This window comes from Anoplopoma fimbria, chromosome 13 (assembly GCF_027596085.1).
Source record: "Anoplopoma fimbria isolate UVic2021 breed Golden Eagle Sablefish chromosome 13, Afim_UVic_2022, whole genome shotgun sequence".
In the NCBI taxonomy this organism is placed as follows: domain Eukaryota; kingdom Metazoa; phylum Chordata; class Actinopteri; order Perciformes; family Anoplopomatidae; genus Anoplopoma; species Anoplopoma fimbria.
Genome location: NC_072461.1, coordinates 6,811,932 through 6,839,447, shown reverse-complemented (window position 1 = coordinate 6,839,447; position 27,516 = coordinate 6,811,932). Strand labels below are relative to the sequence as shown.

Sequence of the window (27,516 nt, the reverse complement as noted above, 5' to 3'; positions counted from 1 at the left end):
AGGATATTAGTTTGTGAGCCAATACAAGTGAGTGTTTGAGAAGGAACAACAAACAACAGGAAGTTACTATCCACATGTCTTAAGGTTCTGTGTTGTGCCAGAGTAAGTCAAAAAAGCAAACGACTAAAAAATCATACAAATACCAACATTAAATGTATCTTTGCATAGCTTGTTCAGATTGTCCCCATAGACTACAATATCAAAGAATAGCTCTTTAAAAACACTCTCTCTTGAGGACACTAAACATTTGAAATAAAAATATATTTAAAAAGCAGATATGTAATTCAATAGAGCTGGAACAGGTTAAAAAAAGATTTCCCTCTTTGTTCTGGGACAATACTTTTCTTGCCACCAGGAGACAAGCAGAGCTTGATTCAGATTTTGCGTCTGGAGTCACAGGTTAATACTTGTGTCTGTGGAGAGTTTCTGTTCTCTGTTACATTTTATTAAAAAGGAAACTAACAGCTTTGCGTGTCACTGTGGCTTAGCCTTACAAGAGAAACTCTGTCAACAATAATTACCTCAGTGGAACTCCATTGAAATGGGTAATAATCTCTCTGCATGTATGTGAATTAGTTTTGTTGGAAGTAGAGGAAACCCAGTGTTTCTCTATGTTGCACAATGACGGTCACGCAGACTGATGTCAATTGTCATGCAAAGCCAAAAGGGTTAGCTTAGCATTTCCAAACATGCCGGGTATTAATGCAAATGTGTGTGTTTGTGTGTGTGTGTGTGTGTGTGTGTGTGTGTGTGTGTGTGTGTGTGTGTGTGTGTGTGTGTGTGTGTGTGTGTGTGTGTGTGTGTGTGTGTGTGTGTGTGTGCGTGTGTGCATTCATGGCTTGCGTGCCTCCCTGTGTGAGCTGCGATTAGTACGTGTGTTTGAGTTGGCACATTAAGCTGTTACATTGAGAAAAATGTCCTTCAATCGTTCAAAACATGTAATGGCAGAAATGTTTCTTGCATGATGGCTGGACTGTGAGGGGGTTCCAAGGTCCCATGACTCTCTGAAGTCACTTAGCGTAATTCACCACATACATCAGATGAGACCGGGGACAATAATTGAAGGTGACCTCAATTTAAGAACACTGCAGTTTGCAGGCCATTGATTCGTGTGAAGATTGAGAATATTTCGCTCTGTCTTCCAAAAAGATGGAGAATATGAGCTGAGGGGGAAAGAGAGCGTGAGCATGTGTGAGAGAGTAAGAGTGTAATGATTGTGACTCTATTATGACCTGTGCTGCCGTTTCTATCTCTTGTACGGGATCTATGAGGATTAGGTCATCTATCCCCCTTCTAGCTGTCTCTCTAGCTCTTCTCTCAGTTTAATTTTACCTTTCTCCTCTTCACCCTTTCCTTAATCTAGCAACATATCCATCTTCCCCCATTCTCTCCTCACCTCCCCCTCCCTATCATCCTTTTTTCTCCCCGCTTAGCCACAACCCTTTTTTATTGTTGCTGGCTCTAAACTATAAATCGCGTCAGCCATTTTTCCTCTCTGAAGGCATTTAAGATGTCGCAGATAGCTAACGAAGCAATTACACATGGCAGACTTGTCGCCTCTATATAAGGGAGCAGTGGAGCCTGGCATGCCCGTAGATGTATAAAGAGAGAGATATATAGGCTTGCATGTTAAGCCCCTGAAGGTAATGGAGCAGTGAGCCAATTCTACCACAGTGTCACATTAATAATTATGACGATCTGAGGTGTCTGCTTTTATCATTATTACTCCACAACTGTATGAATATGTGATAAGTGTGTTGGGGAAAAATATCATGACAAAGGATTGAAAAAGGCAAATTTCATAAAACGGCAGGCATCATAAGGGAGGGAAAATGATGTAGAGAAAGAATGGAGGGAGTTGGGGAGAAAGAGAGAGGTCCTCAGAATAGTTACTTAATTAAGGGAAGACAGGAGAAGAAGAAAAAATGCTGGACTGTGTGTCCGTCATTAGTGAGACTCTTAGCAGAGATAAGAAAGAAGACTGTAAGAGAAGACGGAACAGTGAGGGAGGATTGGAAAAAAAGATCAGGTTAAGTGGTATTCTCAACAGAATGTAGAGTTAATAACATAATTAAGGAAGTCTTCATATTCCGTTAATGGTGTGATCAGGCAGACACACACTCACTAATAATCTCAACACACCAGTGAATGCACTGCAGTTGGCTCAACGTGGCCTGTTGTCCATAATTCAGAATCTTTACTGCAAGCACTGAACGCCTCCTCTATACAAAATACATGTGATTGCACCCATTATCCATACTTTTTACAAGACACATCAGTCTCCTGAAAGCAGTCGGCTACAAGAGAAATATATTTGACTACATATGGTATGAAAGTAAATGCACATGGTGTGGGCAGAGAGAGGGAGAGAGAGAGAGAGAGAGAGAGAGAGAGAGAGAGAGAGAGAGAGAGAGAGAGAGAGAGAAATCTATAATTTATTCAGAAAAAAACAACCATGGTGGATTTATTTAATTTGGTTCAAGAGTTGGACATGCTTCTTCTAGGGAAGTTCATTGTCAGTGTCCCCAACTGTTAAGGACGCAAAATGACGACAGGGTAAAGGCTAAATAATAGAAGGAAGGTTGAACTGTGGAAGGTTTGCAAATGCTAAGGATGAAATATTTAGCAAATAAGCCCTCTTACATGTGACCATGAGGAATTTTAAATACATGCTATCGTTAAAGCGTTGTAACTCTGAACAGAGCACTTAAATTACAGGATATATCCAGGAGAATTACTACAAGGAAATAAATGACAAAGTTAATACGGTAGCTGCTAAAACGATTAGCCCTTCTCTGTGTTTGATTTTAATACAGTTGCTCCCCAATCTATCAAATTGAGAAACTTTGCCTGTAAAAATGCAGAAAAAACCCTTCTGCGTGTCTGTGCTTGTGATGGCTGATGTTACTCTGCCATTATAAACAAATTTCTAAAATGTCAAACTGAATTGTAAAATGTAATTGACTCTTTTTGACAGCTTCCATGTCCATTGGCTAAATACGTGACCACTATCCCCAGTTTCCAACCCTTTCTATTAAATCAGAGTAATTGCTGCTGCTTATTGTTTAATGTTGTTGTGACTCCAAGCTGAATCAAAAAAGTAAAAGTTAATCAAATTTTCTGTGATACACCAAGGCTAAGAAATATGTTATTATCTATTCAGGATGTTGACAAATGTGTACAAGTAACCCTAAGTGAGAATATTTTCAATTGGCTTAGTTTACACTGGTCCTACAGCGATTTTTGCTTTTATTCATTCTGAGACGAAAAAGCTGCTATGAGCAGAACAGACACACCAAGGTCAATTCTCCTTTCCAAAATAATAAATTATATGAGAGTATTTCCAATTCAAGCTGACAATTTATGGTTCAAGCCACTTTAGTTATTCTTTTCTTTTTTTCATCATGTCAAATGATTGTGAGTGTATGAAGAGTTGAAGCATATTAGACGATAATATTTGAAGGCATTATAATAAAAGCCACCTTCACTTGACAGTGGTGATTCCTATAGCATAATTAAACTGGGAATTAAGTATTGTCAATCATGCCATCATTACACAAGGAAAGATGTTAACCTGGGGTGAGAGAGACCGGGCTGCTTTACATAGTAATCAATTTACATCGAGGCCTTTATTCACCTTCAACCTCTCTCTGTCTCTTCAGACGAGAATAGAAAATATAATTCACATACACAGCAGTTCATGTGAACGCAGATAATGGAATGTTTGAGCAGCATGATATTTTATTTTTCTACTGCTATCCCGGGGTTTTTATTTCCTTTTTATCATTTCCTTTCACATTTAAACACACACTTGGGCAGGCGTTCGCTTTTCTTCTTGGTGGTGGAGCGGTTTGAGCCATTTTAACTAACCTTTTCTCCGGCCTGACGTATATCTGCCATGCCTTTATTGCAGGTCAGATGCTCTGTATGAACACCATTTTAGAAGACTATATCATTCAATTCAGAAAGGCAGGGTTCAGCTACAAGAGAAAGTTAATATGCAGGCATTCAGGATTATTAGCCTCTCTTTAGTCATTTGAGTCCATGTATGAATTTAATTGAAACACAATGACAGACCAACAAATGTTCAGAGTATTAAGTGAGACTGTGGCAGGAATACTGTATAACAAGTGCCTTAATTCCCTCAGAAGTAATTATGCTCTCTGATTAGGGAATTGTGCCTAAATGTAATTATGCTGTGCTTTAAAGATAAATCTTTTCAGTGATGGCATGCTGCGTTGTGTTAGTGTCTCACCACATTATCCAATATCACAGCTCACTATCTCAACCGTTATCTGTAAAGAGATCCCTCTGGTATGGAGGACAGACCCTGTGTGTGTTTTGTGTGTGTGTGTGTAATGTCTCTTTGTCCAATGGAATTTTATGAAGGATTACGGAGTACATTGCAAATCTTGTTCTCATATTTTTACCTTACTGTTTTCATACCTACATATAATATGCTTACATTGAGTAGTCAGTGATGTCGTTTGGGCCATTTCCGATAGCACTGCATCAGGAATGTTAAAAAAACCCCAACTAAAACTGTTCCTTTAACAAAAATATATCTATATATTTCAGAAGAAGGCTTGTCCAAACATATGTTTAGTAGGAGTGTGTCATGATCTTTGTCGAATTTTATGCCGAACATAAAGATTATAACAGAATTAGCTGTCATTGCAAGTAACCAAATATATTTTTACAGAAACTGTAGACAGACACTTACCTTGCCTGCGTAAGCACATAGCTTTTTGTTAGAATAAACAAACAAACATTTAACAAATATGTGTGTGTCTGTGTGTGTGTGTGTGTGTGTGTGTGTGTGTGTGTGTGTGTGTGTGTGTGTGTGTGTGTGTGTGTGTGTGTGTGTGTGTGTGTGTGTGTGTGTGTGTGTGTGTGTGTGTGTGTGTGTGTGTGCCTGTAAGGGGAAGGGGTGTCTTTCAGAAGGGCCTGTTAAAATTCATAACGAATGTGTCATTAGCAGATGCCACTTGAAAATGCTTCTAATTAATCCAATTAACACCAGGCTTGACTGAGGGGGAGGTGAGCTGCTGGGCTGATAATGAATCCAAAATATATATATAAAAAAAAATGCAACCAAGAACACTATGAATTCAAAGATATACACGTGAAAAGATGCTTTAACTGCTTCTTTGCATTTATTTTACCACACAGGCCTCGACAATTGGCAACCATTTTGAAAAAACAGCAAAAGGTGCACCCCGAAATAAACATTGTTTAATATTTGTTGCATTAGTGATATTTGAATATTGCTGTTAGAGTCAGATCTAGACAATACTGCACATTACGACGCTGGAAATGCATTGGTGCATTTACTGGCATTTGCACCGGCATATGTATAAGAGAAATTGGTGGAACAATAAATAGTGGTGCTTATTTATGAAAAAAATTGTGACCAGTAGCCGACCCTTGTATAGAGATTAGTGCATTGCATGCAGGGGTGCTGTGGCTGATGTGCCTGACATGCTGCCATGCTGCAACGCTAACCCAATGCCCAAACAGGTTAAATCTATAATTTATTGCCAGTTGTAGTGTATGTGCATTATTACTTTTAATATTAATTTTAACCATTCAACCTGAAGCACTAATCGGTAAAAATCTTATCATCAGTTAACGGTTTACTATTAACATCCCTGTGGAGCAAATAAAGCTTTTTGGAATGTGCAATGAAACATTCAACAAACTAACAAATCAGATGCACCTGAGTATAAAAGAAAAAAGGACATTCGTGAAGTCTTAATAGGCAAAGTAACTGTTAATGATTTGTTAGCCTTGAGTTAGACAAAAACTTCAAAGCATGTACAATATAGATCTCAAGTTAACTAGTTCAAGGTAGCACATCCTACAGAACCACAAGGCTAGACAAGCACTGGACAACCAGTAGGCAGCTCAACGACTTCGTTTATCACTCAAAACATGATGTGAATAAAAATGGCAACCATGTTTTCAGTTTTTGGCAACTCTAAGCCAATGCCATCCACTTTTAAAGATAGTGTGGAGCCCTGCCACAATTATAAACGGTTAAGAAAAATCCATAAGTAAATACAGAAATGTAGCTGTGCTCTGCTACACAGGGGGGACAGCCACAAGCAAAGAAATGGCTGAATAAATATGAGATGAAAATAATGTAGAGAGCAGGTGCAGTGAAATTTGCAGTGGCAAATCCAGGAATTATGTAAATCCGCTCCACACCTTAGAGCAGAAATCATTCCACCTTCCCCCTCAGCAGTACTCCACACACATGGGTTCTGTTTTAACTACTTACCCTACTGACTCCTCGGCCCCTGTCCTCTCCATAATTTGTTCCCAGGATTTCAAAGAAGATGTTGGGGTTAGTGCCGTTGTCGGTAAACTCCAGGAAACTGGTGAGGCCGCTCACTCCAAACTGTGAAGACAAGACAGAATGTTATCATATGACTGTGTGTGTATATTTTTACACTATTACTGCAGTTTGGAAAAATGTATCATTGCAATGTGGTCATTAGAGTCGTTACTTGCATCATGATCTTTATCACTATAATCCTGTCAGTTCTCATCAATGGCGCAATATTCTTTTGGTTATAATAGAACTCATCAATAATTCTTCCTGGGAAATTTGACATTAAATTACGTTTCTCTCCTTGCTAAAGATCAGATATGATAACTGCTCGGAGTGAAGCAGAGACATGAATCTTCTGCCGGTCTCTAATGAAATGATTATATCTCATGAGTAAGTACATGTACCCAATAGGTAAATGTTCTGGTTGCTGTAATAGACTAAAATATGTTAGATTTTGTATGTGTGCACATGTGTGCAAGCTTTTGGATTGTGGAAAATCCTACTTTAGATTTGAGGCAAAATTGAGCAGTCAACATCACGTAGAGGTGGGTGTCATAAGCACCAGGCTGATGGAACTTTTCACTAGAGGCGTGCAATGTCGTCTTATGTAGAGAGGTAGATTTACTCACAGGCTTACACACACACACACACACACACACACACACACACACACACACACACACACACACACACACACACACACACACACACACACACACACACACACACACACACACACACACACACACACACACACACACACACACACACACACACAGTGTCAGTCCCCAACCTTTGCTCTGCCTCCCCGCTATTGTGACCTGTCAGGGAAAGTGAAACTGTGCTTCAGGGAAGGCGAGGTGTTATACTCCTTCATATGATTCATGCTCTGTGTGTGTGTGTGTGTGTGTGTGTGTGTGTGTGTGTGTGTGTGTGTGTGTGTGTGTGTGTGTGTGTGTGTGTGTGTGTGTGTGTGTGTGTGTGCTTGCTCCTGTGTGTACGAAACATGGATTGTAGAGTATCTATGCAGTGATTTGGTATGTGATGCAAGCATGCGCGCAAAAATATACACTAGATAGTGTGTTCATGTCTAATCACATACACACTGAGATAGTCATACCACACATCTCATGTGACACTTTCATTATTCATTTAAACTTAAACTAGCCTTGTATGTGTAGTAATTTCAAATTATTATTTTTATTCAGAAATATTTGTGTGGGTGCATCTTTGTGTTATATCCTTAAACACACATGCATGTGGATGTATTTTTGTATGTGTACATGTCTCTTTATGTTTGTATACATGAGTGGGGGTCGTATTAGTATCTCCATGATGAGTATATAGATTATATAATACATAAATTATGTTAATGTGCCATTTGGTTTATTAGTCTACATTGACACACCACTATGTTGGTACCAGATTTCCTTATTTTATTCCCCTGGGTCAATCATACCCACAGAGCCCCCCCCACCCCCGCAATAAAGCATGTTTATTTGCTGGGCAGGGGTGAAACCCGCTCGGATACTTCTCATTGCCTTTCATAATTATTCAGGTAATTAATGTTGGCAGCTCAGTATGGAAACAATAGATTCACAAAGTATCTTTCATTTAATTTCACCTGATTCAAAGAACATGCCACTGGGCTCATGAGACTGAAAATAAATCAGAGAAATAACTAAGGAAAAAGCTGTTTCTTAAAAATAAGATGAAAGTGGACATGTCTGTTGGATTATAAAAGCAATAATGAATATGAAAGAGTTCCCCATGGGGACATTAAAGTATATCTAATCTCATCCTAAGCTTGGACTTTTTACCGGCCTCATGGGCTCTGGCTGGAGATCTTGGCCTGTCTAAAAGCAATCAATAACATTTTTAAATGAGTCCTAATCTTAACTGCTGGAGTCCCTGGGACTCAAAGGTGGATATATACAGCATAAGCCAATGACAGGGTATGTATGTATACGTATGTATGTAGTCTACAAACAGTTTAAACACAACACACACTTCAGACTTTGGGGATCAGTTTAAAAGCAGTTTCACCTGATGCATTTTCCACCTACTGAATTTGTCAATGAAACCCCAACAACAACATCAATAGAGCTCCTCATCAACAGCTGCAAATTAGTATTTATCATTAACATAATGGCCCGACATACCAAAACGCTGATTAAACACACAGGCACGAACAAGAGTGAGTAAAGCACACTGCTGATACACTGTAAAATGGAACTGATGCTAGGTGGCTGAACTCAACTCTATTACTGCTTAGGGCTCTTTAACACAGCTCTGTTGAGACACCCATCAGGGTTGGTTTAACAGGCTGCTGATGAAAGTGTTGCCAAACCCCAGCCTGATCTCAAGGTGAAATGCAGAGATAGATATGAAAGCCATTGCGTCGCATTTATTATTGTCTGACACTAATCCTAAATTAGCATTTCACTTGGCTTCATCATTCAGTCAAACTGCCATCCCTGGAGTAGTTTTTTATTGATATCAAAACAGAGGGCATTGATCCAATTGGATTTAACAGTGATGAAAGTGTTGCCAAACCCTGAACTCAAGGTGAAATGCAGAGATTCATAAAATCACAGCTGCAGGATGAAATCCTTTATCTTCCAAAAGTCAACTGTTCAGGAACTGAGCAAAACTTGATGATTGATGCATGTGCTTCCTATGAGGTATGCCATCATTTGAATTCATGAGCACCTGGATCGTGAAGTCTTTTGAGCTCAGACAGGAACTTGGAAACTTTCAGTTGCAGTAATGAGCAAAAATTGGTTTTACATGTGATAACATTACAAAAAGGTAGACTTATTTAAAGCCTTATTGTCCATCCCTGGAGGGGATTTTAGCTAGACCAAGTGATGACAATGAATTTAGCAGTGACTGCATCTTGCTGTTTCAAAAAAAGTGTCGCAGCCAAAGAACAATAGTGCCCAGTCTCCAAAATACCTTGTAATGAGCACAATGTCTTGATATGCAAATACATTTTTTCAATAGGGGATGAGCATAAGCTTTTGCTCTGTCAAATGTAGGTATCAAGACTCAGCGCCAATGTTTTCTGTGTCTAAAACTTTTATAGATATCTTCTTTTTTTTTTTAAACAAAGTAGTTAAGAGCCATTTTCAAACTGGCACTCACTCAACTACAAGCATCACACAGCAGTAGAGCACCGCAGGAGGCTGATGAAACAGATGGACGGTCCTCAAACTGAGATTAGAGGCTGATTACTTTAGGTCATTGAGATATCAACAACCAATACAAATCAGGGAATGCGGTGGATTTAACTGTCCGTTGTGTGGTGTAAATCAGATTGCACTGACCCCTTATACTGTTTCTTTTACTTTTTGAAGAGATTAATTGTGTCATATTTCCGTACACAGTGTATGCTGGTTCAGCAATGCCTTGGTCTGATTACTTTTGCGTTTAAAAATGTATTAAATATTTTTCAACACAGTATATGGGTTGATTTTAGTCAATCTAAGGTTATTATGGAACATAATTGAGAAAGATGTTTCCCAGTGCTCCAGTCGTTCATACATGCTTACTCAATGCGTGTGAAGCTTCGTTCATGATAAAAATTGTTGAAGTTACTGGGTTTTAAAACCGTCCACAATAATCTCAAGTTAAAGATGTAATGTAATGTAAGGAAATATGTTACGGACAAAATGTTAACAACTGAGCACATCTGTTACCTTTTCAGGATGTTTTCTAAGAGTATTGCAACACATTTGGGTGTGTGTGTCACCACATGTGTCCGTGAACCCATAAAAACTTGTGTGTGTGTGTGTGTGGGTGGGTGTGTGTGCCTTCAGGTGTGTGTGCCAGAGCCACCAAGTATGCATTCTTGCACACTTACTGTAGTTGAATAACTTCCTGCATGACTTGAGGAGAAAGGTGTTTGCTTCCTTCTGCATCCACATACCTTTTTGATAGTATCCAGCATGCTCTTGCCTCCCTGCCACGGTTTGGAGTTCTTCCTGATGCAGCTCAGACTGGCCATGCTGTGCCACTTCCTATCCTCCAGCTTTCTGTGGAAGGTGTTGGCCAGCAGCAACACAGAATCATAAATATAGCGGTTGCTGATCTGTAGAGGAATAAATGACAGAAGGCACACAAAAAGAAAGAAAGTGAGACAACGCGATACATGCAGACATTTTACTTTTGCTGAAGATGCTTTATGGGGGACTTGCTTGCATTGATGTGCTACGATATGTAACAAGAAACTGATTCTACTAAGGTCCAAGTGACCAATGTCATGCTTGCATGTGCTTAAGTTTAGTTTTTGTTTTTCCTTTGGTTATGCAGCTGAGAAAGATGGACAACCTTCTGCGGCTATTAGTAGTTTGAAATCATCCAAACCCTTTCATGCTGAAATGCTCTCTAATTCAAATGAATTCATATGCTCAGCACTTTGATCAAAACTGTTCCATGATCTCTATCTGCCTTTCAGACTGTTTCCTGCACCTGTAGCGCATTACATTTATAATTTCACAACAACATTGCTCCCTTTTAGTGAAAGTTTGCACATTTGTGCGCACTCCTACAAACACACACTCACACAAGAATGGCTCTCAGGATGACATTAATTCAAATGTATTGACAGATCCTTGGCACCACGGAATAAGATGGAGAGGGGTGGGATGGGGAGGATAAGGAGTGGAGCTTATTCAGTCTGTGATCTATCGTTATGTGATTTACAGAGCCACCTGTCTCTGTGTTAATCAGAATACAACAAACGCATGATTCTATGCACGCACACACACACACACACACACACACACACACACACACACAATCAGATATATAAGTGATGAGCATCCACTCACATTAAAGCTAGGGTTGTTGATGTTGAATATCTAGCAAGAGTACGCTACATTTAAAAAAATTATCCAACAGAAAAACCCAGAACAGTGCCAACTCTAATGAAAGGAGTTAAATCTAGCGAGAAAGTCACAGACTTGGCAACACAGACAGCCTGTCCCTTCAGGAAAAATGATGTTGAATGTAATATCTCTCAATTGGAGTGAGGTCAAGATCATAGTATGAAAAACCCTGTTATGAAGCCTAGAAGTCACTTTAACCTTTGGTTAGTCAACTCTTTTTTCCATGTTTATTTTGGCCTTTTCCTCCAGGTCAGGTTACAGGAAACAGTAACATAGCATGCAGATGTGATACAGTGTATAAAAAGCTAAAAACCCATTTCAGTGTTTATGGTCGCCTGATTAAATCCATGTAAACAGGGTTATTATAATTAAAGAATGTATAATTTACACCAATTAACCATTTTAATCAAGTGATGGAACCAAAATGAAACGCATCATAAATCAGAGGAGACTATCAGCTCCCAGGGGTTTGGGACTCTCTTGCCCCTTAAAGTTGTGTTGTGGTCTGTGGACAAAAAGCAGTAGTGGTTCTGACCCGGTGGCTACAATAAAAAGCATTAATAATTCATACATAGAAATAGTCAGTCATCTCGCTGATAGTCTCTCAGACTTATGTACGTCATATAGAGGAATCAGTATTCAATTGAGACTGTTTCATAATCAGGTAAATGTTCTTTGTAGTAACTTTAAGAATTACAAAACTTTTGGGGAATTTGTAAAAGAGGAGAGATGTAGACTCAAAGATAAATTCAGTGCACGTAGAGCACACTCAAGTCAGTCAGAGCAATGTTTGGCTCAGGCTATCACTCTGCCTTCAGCATGCTATTCTTAAATGTAAGGGAACCAAGTGGGAACATGGTCATGTCAAGGTTTTCCATTGTTTTGATTGAATTTATATGAGAGATGATAAGATGACAAAATATATGCTTCTTGTTACTTGTCGAATGGTTTACTGACAGACAGACAGACGGAACAAAAGAAAATCCATAATGTCAAGTTGATCTTACATCTAACTATTCTCAAACTCTGTCATCGAAGTATCCCCGCTCTCACAGTTTTGTCGAAGTCTTCCACTCGCTATCTTTGGCCATCTATCATTCTGTCTCACTTTTCTCTGAAAATTAAAGTGAAAATATACTGCTCTACGGGGAGCTTCAATGATCAGTGGGTTCTGCACTCCAAGTGTGTGTGTGTGTGTGTGTGTGTGTGTGTGTGTGTGTGTGTGTGTGTGTGTGTGTGTGTGTGTGTGTGTGTGTGTGTGTGTGTGTGTGTGGTCAGCCTGAGTTGATGTGCTTCAGTGCAGTGTGAAATTGGGCTTCTGGGCCACTCTCTGACCGCTGAGCTGATCTGCTTCCTCTGTCTCTCTTTCTCTCCCATCCCTCGTTTCCTCTCCCTCTCAAATTTAAACACTCACCCGCCCACTCGCTCCCGCGCGCACGCATACACACAGGATGTCAAACTGAACATGTGTACAGGGTTGTTCCGCTGTGCATGGACAATGTTTTTACTCTCGCTCTCAACAACACATTGCCCTTGACTGAAATGTGTTACACTCACATGCACACACATAGGTGGACGCATGCACACTCTTGGCCTTCCACAGTAGAATGAACAAATGAAACAGGACTCTACCCAACAAATAATGAAAGCTTTTTACACTTGATAAGCACTCGTTTCATATTAGGACACACAAGGCAAGCTTTATTTACATACATTATTCAATGCTTCAGGGGTTCACAATGTCTGTATTGTTCTGTATTGCGAGGCTCAAACCAAGTCTAGGCTTTAATCAACATTCCTAAAAACATTTACGTATTTAGCTGTTTTTTTCACCTTCCAGGCATTTCTTTTTGTTTTTCTGATTAGTTAAATGTATTTTATTTGACAAAAAAAACCCACAACACAACAGAAAAAGCCTAGAACGGCGCCGTCTTAGGTTTGAAAGGGAGATATCCACATGAACATTAAGACCACGTTTCTGTTTTCAGTGTATTTCCAACTTTCATTAAATGCATTCCCCTAGGGCCTTATGCATCCATATAAATCAACAGCACATTAATTCAATTCCTTTTTTTTTGTCTTGACACATGAATAAGAGTGTGTTCCCTTTTCTCCACTCTATTTGATGGCAGCTTGATGACTCACATACACACAGAACAGGGGGTTATAATTGCATACATATTGCCACCCTAGGGGACATATTAGTAAAGTAAAGAAAACGTGAAACCTATAGGGGGAACTGTCATCGTGTTTGTCAGATGGATAGCGTGGTCTGAGTAAAACACATATACGGGTGTCAGCCTGATTTTTCAAAAATGATTATGTTCCAGGTAAAAAAAACTCACAGGCATGACCTGAAACAATGTCAAATCAGCAAGCCTTCTGTTCTGGTTGGAATAGGAGACATGTTGAAATGTCAAACTACAACACTGGGAGCAGTTATTAAAAGACACAACATTGAGTTCCAGAGCGTCTTCTAAATACTAAATTACTAATTTGTGACTTTGACTTTTGAAATATTTACAAAAACCCAGTGAACATTGTGTAAACAAACAATTTGAGAATATTTTAGGAGATGTGTGCATGTTCTGAACAGCAGGTAAGGCAGAGACACGTGTATTGCGCACACACACCCACCCACACAGCCACAATTAAGTGTTGTCTTTTTTGTCACTGAATGTCAAGGTTTTGTGTTGCATGATTCAACACCAATTAGGCTTACATATTATACAGAATAGGATGGAGCAATCAGCCTGGGCTCGTATAAAGATTGTTTATAGTCACTGCATCAACCTTTGCCTCCAAAATGGCTGACAATCAGTTTTGAAGACATGGAAATATGAGACATTTAGAAGAACAATAGCTTGGATATTTTCCTAACTATATGAAGGATGTGTACATATTTTTCTCTCCTTAAGTCTTTGACACTGATGCACTGTGCTGTGATGATGATAGCGCTGCTTTTTATTGGGGGCAAAGTTGCCCAAAAATGCAGTTGGCGATCAATTGACTGTATTCCCACTGGACAGCCCTCTCCGCTTCGAAAAAAAAAAGACTGAACCTAATTTCATGATGTCTTGCTCTTTGGTAGTCTTGATTTGCACTGAGTTCATTTTTATTTTTCTGATCATCCCTCCAGTTAATTAAATTGCACGGCAACAGAATGCTGAAGATCAGGCCAACAACAACTCCATACTGTAGCTTTGGCTATTTGGCTAGCATTGATGTTATCGACTGATTGCTTTTTTGGTAAGTGAATTAGAGAATTAGAATGGTGACACACTAGAATAGTTAAGTCAAATAAAAAAAAAAAGATACATATATATTTTTGGATCAAGGTCATCTGCAGAGACAAATAATGTGAACTGGACAATACGTAGATCTGAGATGCAAAGAGTGAATGATGTTTTGTTTTTTTCAGAACATCATGCAAATAGTTCACCTTCTTCAACCATACTTCTAGCATAGCCTACTTTTAATTTCAAAAATAAAATCTTATTTGCTGCTATATACACACATAATAGACACAAATATTGGGGGCTTCCTGTTAAAGAATCAGTTGCTGTAAAGCATAAAACCAGTATGCTTATTTGATTTGTTGAAAATCACTGACCTGCCTTAGAGACAAATCAACAAACCAAACCAACTCACCTCTAGCTGCTGAGACTTGGGGTTTTTAGGGTCACACAGGGAAGTGTTGATCCTGTGGTTGTGTTTGACACAGCGCTGAGTTGTGTTCTGGGGCATGGGGAACGTCTGGCGCACCAACGTCAGCCGACCGATCGACTTCATGACTAACTCCTGCAAGTCGTAGTCTGAGATCTCCTGAGAGGTTGGAAAGAGGAGGAGGAGGAGGGGGAGGAGGGTGTTGGTGGTTGTGGTGGTTGGGATCGGAGCGGAGAATGATCAGGGTTCAGAAAAGGAGCGAGAGGGGGAAGAGAAAAATCAATATCAACAACTCCATCACATCACTTGTTGTTGCAGGAGAGCCACCGCCATCATTTTTCACAAGAAATATACAAAGAACAGTAACAACAACAAAGACTTGCTTGGATACCACTCCATAAAAGGCCCTGTGAAATGACATGTTTCTAACTCATCCTGGACAGCCATAGTTCAAGAGGTTTAGGTGTTGTTTTATATGCTCTACTTTTCCCATTATCGCCACACTGAGCCGTGAAAAACCACGTCTATGTCATCTGCAAAAAAAAAAGATGGAAAAGAGTGGAGTAAAAGCGTCTGTGTTTGTGTGTGCGTGTTGTGTGCATGCATGTGTGATTGCACGTACTCTGCATGTCCTTGCAAAACCTTGGGGGAGGAATCATTGCTAATTTTAGCCCTAGGATACAATCTCTCTCCCTCTCTCCGACCATGGATCTCCATTCATCCTCTGCAAGTGCACGGGGTCATGTGGTGACGCGATGAGAGCTGACGTTTATCGTCCCTGGTGGAGGTAATGCTGCCACCAACCGAGACAGCCTTTGCTGTCCGTGTGTCTGTGTGCAGTGGGTCTCTGCGTTTGTGTGTGCTCGAGCACGTCTTGCGTGCACACGCCAGTTTATGTTTATAATCTGTGCGTATGTGTGCATATGTTTTCAGGACATCCTTCTGATTCCGTCAAACCTTTTTGATTCCGTTTCATTTGCGCATGGCAGCCTGCCTGACAGGATGGATGCGACATACATAAATAAGCCATCACACACACTTTACTGTAGTGAGGGGTAATATTAAAGGTACCATCGGTTCATTGACTAATCTCAATGGATTTCATTTGAATGTAATTAACGTTCATTAAGGCCAGTGAGTCCTCATGGGATGTGATCAATGGTGATTAGAGGTGGTATTATACAGGCTTCATTGGTATAGCTGCACTCATCTGCATTCATTATGCTGATATATGGCTCTCGCTCTGTAGGCAAACATGCATTTGATACTAAAATCACATTGATGGCGTTTCAAATATTTAGAATTAGGTATTTGAGATTTGAGACTCAAAGAAGCACACTGACACTTTTTTCCACTCTGCTGTCAAATTTAATGAGGTTTTCTTGAAATACAGTGAGTAGACTGAGGGTTTTGAATCTACAATTTATTTTAATTATTTAAAAAAAAAGACAAAAGAAGAAGAATGCAGTATTTATTGAAAAAGAACAGACATAATGTAACAGGTTTAACCTTGTATGGCTGCCTTGTGCTCTGAAGTATGTACTTTCCTAACAGTTCAAGTAAGGGGTGTATTTGCTGGCTTTTGGGGGTAAAACGTGGCAAAAATCTGTAACAGTTGCTTACATAAAACCCTGAAGGGAACTGAATTACAAAGCCAACAAAAAAAAAAAAAAAAAAGGACAGAGAGAGAAAATGCTGAAAATTGCTAAAAAGGCAGATCTGTGGGCCAAAAGAGAATTAAGATTCACAGCGGGCAGTCAAGGGCATGCAAAGAAACATCGGCGAGCGAGAGTTATCCCCTATTCAAAGGATCAAACTCAAACAAAACAGAGATGCACCAATGCACAGGAATACACAAACACACAAACACGCGCACGCACGCACGCACAATGTCACAGTCACACCTGTTCACTCTTCCTGCACTATTTCTCTCAGCTCACAGCCCAGCCCCCACTCTCTCACCACACTCTCCCTCACTCACCTAATCAACCTCATGCAGTGCACCTGTCTGCCACACCCACCTCGTCAGCACGATCACTCTCACCTGCTCACTCTGCTGCACCTACACCCTGCAGTATTTAAACACCAGTCTCACACACACTCGCTGCCAGATCGTTCTCTGCATTTATGTCAGACCTTCCAGCAATTTCCTTTGGACTGATTTCCCGTTGCCGACCCTGCCTGCCTGTCTGGACTTCCCTGCCTTGCCTGTGCCCCGGTCAACGACTCAGCCTTCTGTCCCCGACCCCGAGTTTAGCCTCCGCTTCCTCTGGTTTCCGTCTGCCTGATCCCTTGCCTGTTTCCCTCTGTGAGTCATATCCTGTCTGTCTGTCTGCTGAGTTCTCAGCTTTGAATAAAGCTCCAGAACTTTATCCGTCTCCTGGTCGTTCTGCTTTTGGGTCCACACCGCAATCCGTGACAGGAAAAGATCATTATGAGATGCGTCCTCTCAACGGGCGTTTGTCCATCTTTCTTCCTTTGTCACGTTCTATTTGCCTCTTCATCTCTGTCTCCCTGGGGACAAACTTAACAGACTTCACCCAGTGTGACTTTCAGTGGTGGCGTGCTCTCAAAGCTGTTAGCCTTTAAACAGCTGAGACTGAATGAATGTGACACGCATACATACACACACGTACAGACATGACCACACGTATCCAATCACACGTGCTCCTGAGTACAGCTCATCAACACACAGGAAGTTACTGATGCAGAGCTGACTCTCACCTCCTATTATAAGACTGCTCCTTTTTTAATGTTTAATTTTCTCCCATAACTCCCTTCTGGCCGCTTACTGTCAACCGTTAATGGATATCCTCAATCCCAATATTAAAATGAGATCAAAAATATGTAACATGTGAGCTCTCTGGTTAAGTTTGGTTTGGTACATTCTGGTAAAGTAAACCAAATCATTTTAATTTTACCGATTAACCAAGCATGGAATAATTACGTATTAACAACTTGAGAAAATCCATTACTAATCAGCATAACTGCCTAGTTTTCATAATCAATCAATCAGTCCTGTAAAGCATGTGAGCAAAGGTAGCATTATTGTAAATCCATTTTTGTCAATTAAAACCCCCTTCCAGCTGCACCATCCATTACAAAATCATTCAGTCCAGAGGATGCTTTAGTGGCTCCCTAATCTGTGCACCAAGTCCAACTACATGTAACCAGAAACTGTGGCTAAGTTGTAACCCCCAAAACGCCCCGCGGCTCATATATAGAGTGACTCATGAGTTGTTTACTCCATAAACTTGAAGTTTTGGTCTGCAGGCACACCCATCAACCTCAACCGATCACCTCTCTCTCTTCTTCTCTCTAGTCCCCTGAGGGCACCAAATCCTCGTCTTTAGTGTTTTACTTGAAGATGGGAGTCAAAAGCAAAAACATCCCTCATCCTCAATTGTTCTTGGCACTTCTTCCCTGACCTCTGTACTTTGTTTTCTGCCCTCTCTCCCCTCAACCCCTCCCTCTCTCTACATCTCCCCTGGAGACACCAAATCCTTCCCTCTCTCCTCCCACTGTATCCGCAGATGTGGGGGAAGAAAAGGCTGTTTTTTTTTATAGTCTTCAACCCTTTCTGCTTCTCCTGCTCCTCATCTCACCCCTGCAGCTCGTACCTGTTCTCCTCTTTGCTCTGAGAACACCAAATCCCTCTGTTTGGCCCATATCAAAAGGGTTCAAAGTTGTGAAAAACAAAACAAATCTAGGGAAAGCATTTTGTTTCATTTGGCCTCTCTTCTCTCTCCTCAACTTTTGGCAATTTCCCACAACAACCCCTACACGTCTTTGATGCTTCTTTGTCACCGTGTCTGTGCTTCTCCACATTTAGCCACTAGATGTGGCACTCTCCCTCCCCCGTTCCATGGCATTCACTTCACAACGAGTGTTTGACAGTTTGACAGTTATAGTGTAGGGAGAATCAGACAGGCTATGAATTAGCTTAAGATATAGATAACTTTTTGCGATGGTGTTTCCAGATTCATGTAACATAAACTATGGTAATCTAAGGATATGGCTAGCTTGTTTTGGGTTACGCTGAGCTTGGCACCTAAGCAGTGGTGTAGTGCAAAGTATATGCAGGTATACACCCACTTCTTAATCCCCTCTGATGCTCATCTTCATTATACATTGGTAAATGGAACTACAATGTCACTAATGCTGATGTATCTCTTGAGGGATTGAAGCAATTTTGGATTTAATCATGGCGATTTTCTAATTTCATTGGTTAGTGTTGTTTGGACGATTATGTGCTAATGTCAGCTTCTACTTATTGCTGCTTTAAATTGTACTGTATATTGTATATCGTCATGTCAAATCACTGACACAGCTGTGATCAAAAAAGTTTTTAATTTGGATCCCTAGACCATGCAGGGACATCTGGATCGGAGTAGTGTCACACTTGCCTTTAACAAGACGCAAAAAATATCCAACAGCTGCAGGAGAGCCGCTTAGCAACAACAGTCTTAGATGTCTGCAGTCATACTGGGCAAATTCCAGCTGTGCACAGAGTGCGCACAACTGTTAACTCGTTCTCCCCCTGCAAGCATTGTAGCTGTTAACAACAATGTTCTTTAACTATTTTAATTTTGTATCTTCAGCATGTTTCCAACACCAATGAATGCCCACCTTGGGTTTTGATATGGGTTTTGATAGGGTTTCATTAACCAAAGGTTTGAAGAATATTCTAAGACCATATAATCCTTCAATCAGATTCAAAGCATGAAAATCCCCAAAATTTCAGTTACATGGCTTAGCATATCATGCAATGATATGTTAAGAGCCAAAATGACAGAAAAGCCTAATCTTGTCTCATCTCATTACCATGCCCTTGTTCCCTTGAGAGACAAAAAAAGGCAGAAATGACTGGAGAGAAAGAGAATAATGAAGAAAAGAAAGAGTGTGAACGGCAATAGAGATGATCAAGAATGATATTATGAGAGACAATGAAAAGACCATGAAGAGATTCAGAACGAGTGAGGTCAATAGTGGAGTTATCCTCCAAACTTAAGAGAAAGACGGAGGAAAACAGAAGCCATGAGCGCCCCTTATTATTCCTACTCATCCTCATCCTCATCCCCTCAGCTTGAGCAGAACGGAGGAGATAGGGGGAGGAAGGATGATCAATTATGAACTGTGAACTCCCCCTCAGTGGGGCTGTCTGACTGCTGGCTGTAGATAAAGCAGAGTTATGACAACCATACAGTACCCCCTCATCCATAATAAACCACAGGGACGGAGAGCACTTTTACACATAGGAATATTCATTCTATCACATAGGAATATTCATTCATTCGAACCAGTACTAGAGCACTTTACGTAAGGCAAAATATTGTAGGCGCTCATCCATTTTAAACACTCTGCTACAGGACTTCACGAAGCCTGTGGCGGGAATATTTCTATCTTGATGAGCGGAATTATGACATTTTGAAGCTGAAAACAGTGGAATGAAGCTTTTTTTCCCCCACAATATTTTAGTACATTTTTTGATTTGAGATTCAAAGATACAATTGGGAGAGATGCAGGCAAAGTATTAGGAAGCTGTTGGCTTTCACAATTTGTGACATACTTTTGAATCTCAGGTTTAAGGGAAGTGCAGAGACATCTCGCCCTTCAGTTAAGGAACTGTGAAAACACATCTGCAGTGACAACATTGCATGGGTACAAGTCAGTAAAGTCAAGGTCAGACATTTTAGGGAGCTTAAACATAAGGAAAATACATTTTTGAGTGGAGGGGATCTTTAAGCTCTCTCTGTTCCACCATCTCTCTCTTCTCTTTCCTTCAAATCTGCACATCTGTTGTTTCTTCAGCCTCCATCTCCCTTCGCCTACTCCTGTTCACAGCCCATGTATTTACCGCCGCAAATTCTCTCTTCTGTTAAAACTATTTTGGCCAAATAACTGTTCAAAAATATTATGGCGATAGCAGTTAAGCTGAATATCAGTCACTAGTATCTCATTTTTGTTGGCTAAATTAGTATCGTTTTTTTTGTTTTGTTTGTTTTGCATCTTTGCATGAACATCTCCATCAGCTATCACAAATATAGACTATATCTTTACTTAGCAACTTAAATAGCATTTGAAACAAATATCTGTTAGGTAATGAAATGTGGGTGGAGGTATCTGAACAACAACTGTAATGACCTTATTTTCAGATAGTGCCATAGCATGTGTGCAGACAGTTTAAGCATAGAGATGTAAGAGAAAATTAGCCTTTTCTGTCCTGCCTATGACCCAAAAGGGGCTGAAGTACTGTAAGTGAACGGAGAGACATTTTTGACTGTAAGTGTAAAGTGTTATACTAATTGATATCACATAATAACATGAACACTTCCAGCTTCTACTGCTCCCATGGACATTTTTGTTCCCCAATTAGGAGTGGTGAGTTGCCAACAACTCTCAAAAAAAAAAAAAATGAGCCGACTACAAGTGATAACTAGACTGTATCACATTGAAGCCACAAGCCAATCTACATACTGTTTTAAAGGAACAGTGTGTAGGATTTAGGGGGATTTATTTGCGGAAATGTAATTTAATATTCATAACTATGTTTCCATTCTTGTATAATCAACTTAAACTAAGAGTAGTTGTGTTTTCATCAGCTTATATCTTAAGAGGGAGACATTTTTACCTTGAGAAAACATGAGTTTTTCAACACATTTGGAAAGGGAAAAGTGAGCGAAGGGTGATTTGATTGGATGCAATCTGCAACCTCACCACTGGATGCCACTAAATCCCACATGATGCTCCTTTAAGACACCATAACAACTAAAAAAAGTTTAACTTGACAGTCTTATTTGTTAATGAGTGAGGTTAGAAAATCTCCTTTTACTTATTAAAGAAAAAACAGACTTGATGCTAATCACAACTGCTGACAATATATACATTTATTTCTTTTTGTATTATCTAGAACTGTTATAACAGTAAGGAAACATACTTCAGCGATATACTGCCATTGCTTAAACATACAAACTGAGTGAGCATTGTCTCGCAGTCTTCATTTCACCGTTGATTTCTCAAAGGAAACAGGTACAAAGTGTTACAGGCGGCATGCTGCTAGACATACACTCAGGCAGCAGAATGACATGTTAGGCCTCCCAGAAAGCTGAGCAAAGGGCTGGTTGCTGCCAGGAGGCCTCAAGAGTGTTAGAACAATACCAGATGCTTGACAGGATGCAAAGCAGTCTATTAGACAGCTAGATGTGAATTTATCCTACCAGGCAGTCGAGTAATGATAGACTGCTCAGTAGGTTTCTTGACATTACCATCTGCCTCTGTACAAAGACAACTCTGCCAGGAAAGTGTAAGACCAGAGACGTTTTTTTTTATTTTTAAGTGAGCGGTAAAATCTCTGCATATTATAGTATGCCATTTATTTCAATTAGCAGAGGAGACGCATTCAAATGGCATAATAGTCTTTCTATGAAACCAATAACTAATACAGAGTGGTTGTTTTGAATAGATTTATCCACATTTTGTACCTCTGAGGAGCCTGCCATCTTCATTAAAGTGCAGAGGCAGGTCTCATTCTTCCCCCTCACTCTCTTGATGCATTAGGATTTGACAAAATGCAAAAAAAAACAATACTGGGAGGTTGTCTGAGGTACTTGCGGGAATGTGTGACAATGTTGCTGCAGCCTCTCATCCATATCAAATAGCGAAAAATAAAAACCTTTATGTAACAAGACTAACATTCTAAAAGCAGCATCAGAAAATAGTGATTGGCTCCCCCTGCAGCTTTAATGGATGCCATGCAAACTAACATTGATTTTCAAACAGAAATACTTTCTTTGCATAACTAAGCAAGTAATAGGACGTTGCGGGCTATGACTTGAAAATGGAACAGTGAGCGAGAGAAACTATAGTATACTAGAGGATTTTGTTGTTTTGCATCAAATTAGTTTTTCCATGCTCCTACAGTAAATGTTGTTTTTTGCTTGTGTACATGGTTGTGTTTGCACACTTTCACTTGTGTGTGTATGAATGTGAGGCAGCATGAAGCCCCTGCTGTGTCCTGCCACTGTAATGCCTAAGGCTACCAAGGCACAGTGCATTAGATACTGTAGCAGTGTGTGTACACACACACACACACACACACACACACACACACACACACACACACACACACACACACACACACACACACACACACACACACACACACACACACACACACACACACGTGAAAATGTAGCTGATCCTGCTGGTTTTGTAAAAAGAAAGTGGAGCCAATATTCAGGTTTAATTATTTTTCTCTTATGACCAATATTCACTGTGATCGTCGATTGAGAACATGGACTAAAGAAAAATCTTGGACTTAGGGTGACTTTCAGGACTGTCATATCTTATCCTGTCTTGTAAATCTAGAAAGCCCTTAATATTTAAGTAGTAATACTGATATTTAACCGGAAAATAAGCTCATCCAAAGGAGTTCTTCCAAGGTCACTTTTGTCATCTCTGACAATTTAGTACTTGTATACAGTGGCTCTATCTTCAATAAGTGAGTATACAATCTTTACTGTATTGTTTTTGCCAGGGGACACAGCCGCTAAAGCTCACTGTAATAAACTAAACTGTCCTCAGTCATCAAGTTTTGTTGGATGAACTGAACAAAAGAAGTCAACAAATTTATAAACTCTACTCTCTCCTTTAAACACCTTAGACAATGAAGACATTAGAGTGGCTCTGGATCTAAAACCATAAATATTCCTGGGATAATTGAAACAATAAGGTGAACTGAAGACACACCCAGTTACAGGATCCATAAATCATTGCCTCGGCACTCACCTCATTAATCAGGATCCAGTGACAATCGAAGGCCACCAGGTTTGTCTCCACCACCTGCAACAAAACAAAAAACACCATCACATTTAGAATTCTGAAAAAAAAAGAGATGTCAACTATGTCAATTTGATAGAAGTAAGGGAAATGAGTTAGGAAACAACAGTCTGTTTTTTTTTTACATTTTAAAGAAGAAGAAATTCCTTATTGTTGCCTTTAAAGATATTTTCTTGCTCGGATAATGTAATGCATGGTAACTAAAGTGTGAATATTATGGAAAAGAACATTATGGAAATGTTCAAGGCTGAATCACACTGTGAAGCTGGGGATAAGTGATTTGAGAAAACTTTTATCAAAGGTTCTCAAGGTATCAGTCAAAAGATCTTTTTCAAACACATGCAAATATGTCGACGATTGCTCGTGTACAACCGTACACTCACAAACGCACATTTGAATCTCAACGTTAGAGCTTTTCTCACTTATTTACACTGATTAGACAAACGTCTGAGTGGACTGACTTCACTCTCTACCTCTCTGTACCCGCCCCTTTCTCTGTCACACACACACACACACACACACACACACACACACACACACACACACACACACACACACACACACACACACACACACACACACACACACACACACACACATAGCCACAAATAGTACGTTTCTGCACTGGGAAAAATAACATTTTTCCATTAATTGTTAATGGTATAACTTAAATATTTATACGTGTCAACTCTTAACCAGTAACTACACAATTGTTAAACACTGCAGCAAGGACACTTTGAAATGCAGAGATGACAGAGAGAGCAACTGCACACACAAGGCCAAAACATTTGGAACTCCAGACACACATTTACACATACATATCTATTATAATATCATCACTTTCCCTTTAGCATTAGCTTATTTCAGCTCACTCGCTGTCTGCTTGTTCACTTGACCCTTTTCAGGCCTTACCCCATACCCAACAAAACTACACATCATGAGGACTGCTGCTTCTTGGACTACCAACAGTAAGGTCCCTCTCTTGCACAGCACGGAGTTGATAAAGTTTCATTTATCAGTGCTTGTGCATTTAGTTTTGCTCTCTTTGCCCAACTGGGGAGGAGTGTCAAAACTGGACACAAGCTACACAACATTAAGTAAGTAGAACATCACTGATGGATAGCCAATGGTAACATTTGTAAAGAATAAATGGCAGTGCCATTAATAACTTACAAAAGTAGGGAAGCAGAAAATAGATGTTTGAGTGGAGCTCACCGGTTTTCTTTCTCAGCTAACTCAAACCAAATAGTACTGCCATTTATTAGCCACTCTTTCTGTACTCGTCTATCGTCTCTTGTCTCTCATCCTTTACCCACCCGTCTCTTTACAAGTGTATTTCAAGGCGCTTTTGAACGTTTAACCTTGCTTTCGACTTTCTTTTGTCAGAAACACTAGTTTTTGCTCCCTGCCAATCCCACCCAACCCTTTAATTTTGTCGCCTCACCTCTCAACCCATCATCTGTGCTCTCCTTTAATTGCTCACTTCTCTCTCTGATTGCAGCTGCCCTTTTCCTCCTCTCTTAGTTCACACCCCTCCCTTTCCTACTGGTGTAAAATATACAGTGCCACTTGTATATCATTTGCTATAATTGTTTAGGTGACTATAGCACCGTGTGTCGTAAAACACTTTTTAGCCGTAAACAAACGGCAACAGCTGGAGAGAGCTGACGGAGCGTGGCTAATAGTGGTTTAATCTCCCACAGAGTCTTCATAAAGCTTCATCATTGTAACCTCGGCGGCTGCCGTAAAACACTTTGTCTACAGGAAACATGGCTGCGACACAGACAAGGACTAAGGCAGGGAGCAGAATGATGGAGAGAGATACAAAACTAGATTTTTTGTCTTAATTCTTCTTTTTTCTGACAGTATCTCTGTTCGTCTCTATTCTTACCTACTCCCTAAGACTTTACTGTGGAACAGAACTGAAAACAAAACAATGAGAAGCACTAGAATACTGGCGGTTATTAATCTTTTGGTGTCCTCTCATGTTGTTTCTGTCTCTATCTACTGCAACATTGCAGCACAAACAACAAGCAGTGAAGGAGGGAGATAGGAAATGGAAAGAAGAAAGGACAGAGGTTCGACAAGCTGTTTTTTTTCTGCTCTCCATTTCTCTGCCTGTTTGCCCTGTCCCCTTCCCTGGGTGCTCATTAAGGTTCTAGATGATATTTACACAAGCTTATGAGGAAAACTAACTTATTTTACATGGAAAATGCACAAAATGTGTGCATGCGCCTAAACAGTGAATGTCATTGTCTATGTAAATAATGCAAATGTGTGTATTCTGAGGTTTTGGCGTGAATGCAAGTGTTGGTGAGTGTTTCTACTTATCCCGTTATAACCTCCCTCTGGCAGCCGTCTGGGCAGATGTTTCAAGCTAATTAGTGAAAGGGCAGACTCCTAACACTAGACGTGACTGCTCAGGGGTTGGAACCATTCTATACACTCACTCGCTCTCTATCTCAAGCACACGAGTATGAAACTAACTCCTAAAACTGCCTTGTTTGTTTGTGGTGCATGCGTATTTGTCCACACAAGCTTAAAAACTGCCACAGCTTTTTTAACAACTCAATGCCAACATGGCAGGTAGCAGTCACTCACTTGGTCATTCCTTTAATGCTGCCACAGGGATCCTTCTGACCTCTATGACCCGCTCTACAAAAGCTTAATTTCTTCTCTTTTCTCACTCGCTGAAGTCGGAAGATCAAACATACACCACACTCTGCGGTCCGGGACTAATCAAATCACTCAGTGTCAATATAAGTAAGCCTTTTTTTCAAAGTCTGAAAGCAGACAGAGTGGAATAAGACTGATCTGCAACATCGTACCGCCATGCACCCCCAAGTCCCGTACGGGTTTTATAAAGTGGCAGCGGTACCGCCAAACACCATTTTGATCTTGTAATGACCTCCGTCCACATGTCACTCCCGAAGGAGTCCAACAAAGAGAACATCATTGATTCTGGCAAACGGCTGCTGTTGGCTGACATTCAGAGTCAAGGTTTGCTGCTCATGCCGATGCCTGACTTGACAAGAGCAGGGTGGACTCAACAAAATTGGGCACACACATTACATTCTCCCACACATACATAAGTAATATACTGGATAGTATGTGTATGGCTGTTTGTGTTTCTGTATGTGAGAGGGTAAGAAATATTAATGCAAAATCAGATTATTACGCAAGTACATTGTGGGGGAAGCTTGAAGAGGCAGAGTGGGCGTTGCTATTGAATAAAGTGCTCTAAATTGAAAATTAGTTGTGTAATTTAATTTCATGCACTATTTGTGATCAAATCAACCAAACAGCCTACAGCCCAGCCTCCAAACTAGGAATATCCAAGCTTCACACTTAAACATGCGAGCCCAAGATGTGAAAGCGCAGACACGCACAAGTTACACAAAGACAAACATCTAAGAGCACCAAGCACGCACACTTGCTCAGATCCATTTCTACCACTGCCTTCCCTCACAGTCCAGCCACTAATGCATTATTCGCCCACAGAAAAGTAATTTTATTTGATGTGCCATATGGTTTTGCATCCATTTACGCAGTGAAATAAAATGATGCTTTTCGATAACTATAGTTGAATAGTGTTTCTGTGTCTACATATGTGCGGGGGGGATAAGATGTCTGAGTCTGGGTCTGCAGGTGGGGGAGTATAATTACTGTAATCATCTGAAAGCCATTCCACCGAAATGCTGTAAGACAAAAGAGAAATATAACCCAAAACAACAGAAAAAAGGAAAGAAGTGGGCAAAGAAGAGAGAGCAATGGAGAGACAGA

At 40.2% G+C, this 27,516-nt stretch overlaps 1 protein-coding gene across 1 annotated transcript in view; it reads right to left on the bottom strand.

Annotated features, from left to right (window-relative positions):
- grid2 (glutamate receptor, ionotropic, delta 2) overlaps window positions 1–27,516 on the bottom strand; it is a 442,237-nt gene that overhangs the window by 127,746 nt on the left and 286,975 nt on the right. Inside the window, exons 5-8 of the mRNA XM_054611388.1 lie at window positions 23,683–23,736; window positions 14,881–15,054; window positions 10,269–10,430; window positions 6,284–6,403 (exon numbers count right to left, since the gene is read on the bottom strand). Of these exons, the coding sequence (XP_054467363.1) occupies window positions 6,284–6,403; window positions 10,269–10,430; window positions 14,881–15,054; window positions 23,683–23,736 (510 nt within the window). The remainder of the gene's footprint in view (window positions 1–6,283; window positions 6,404–10,268; window positions 10,431–14,880; window positions 15,055–23,682; window positions 23,737–27,516) is intronic.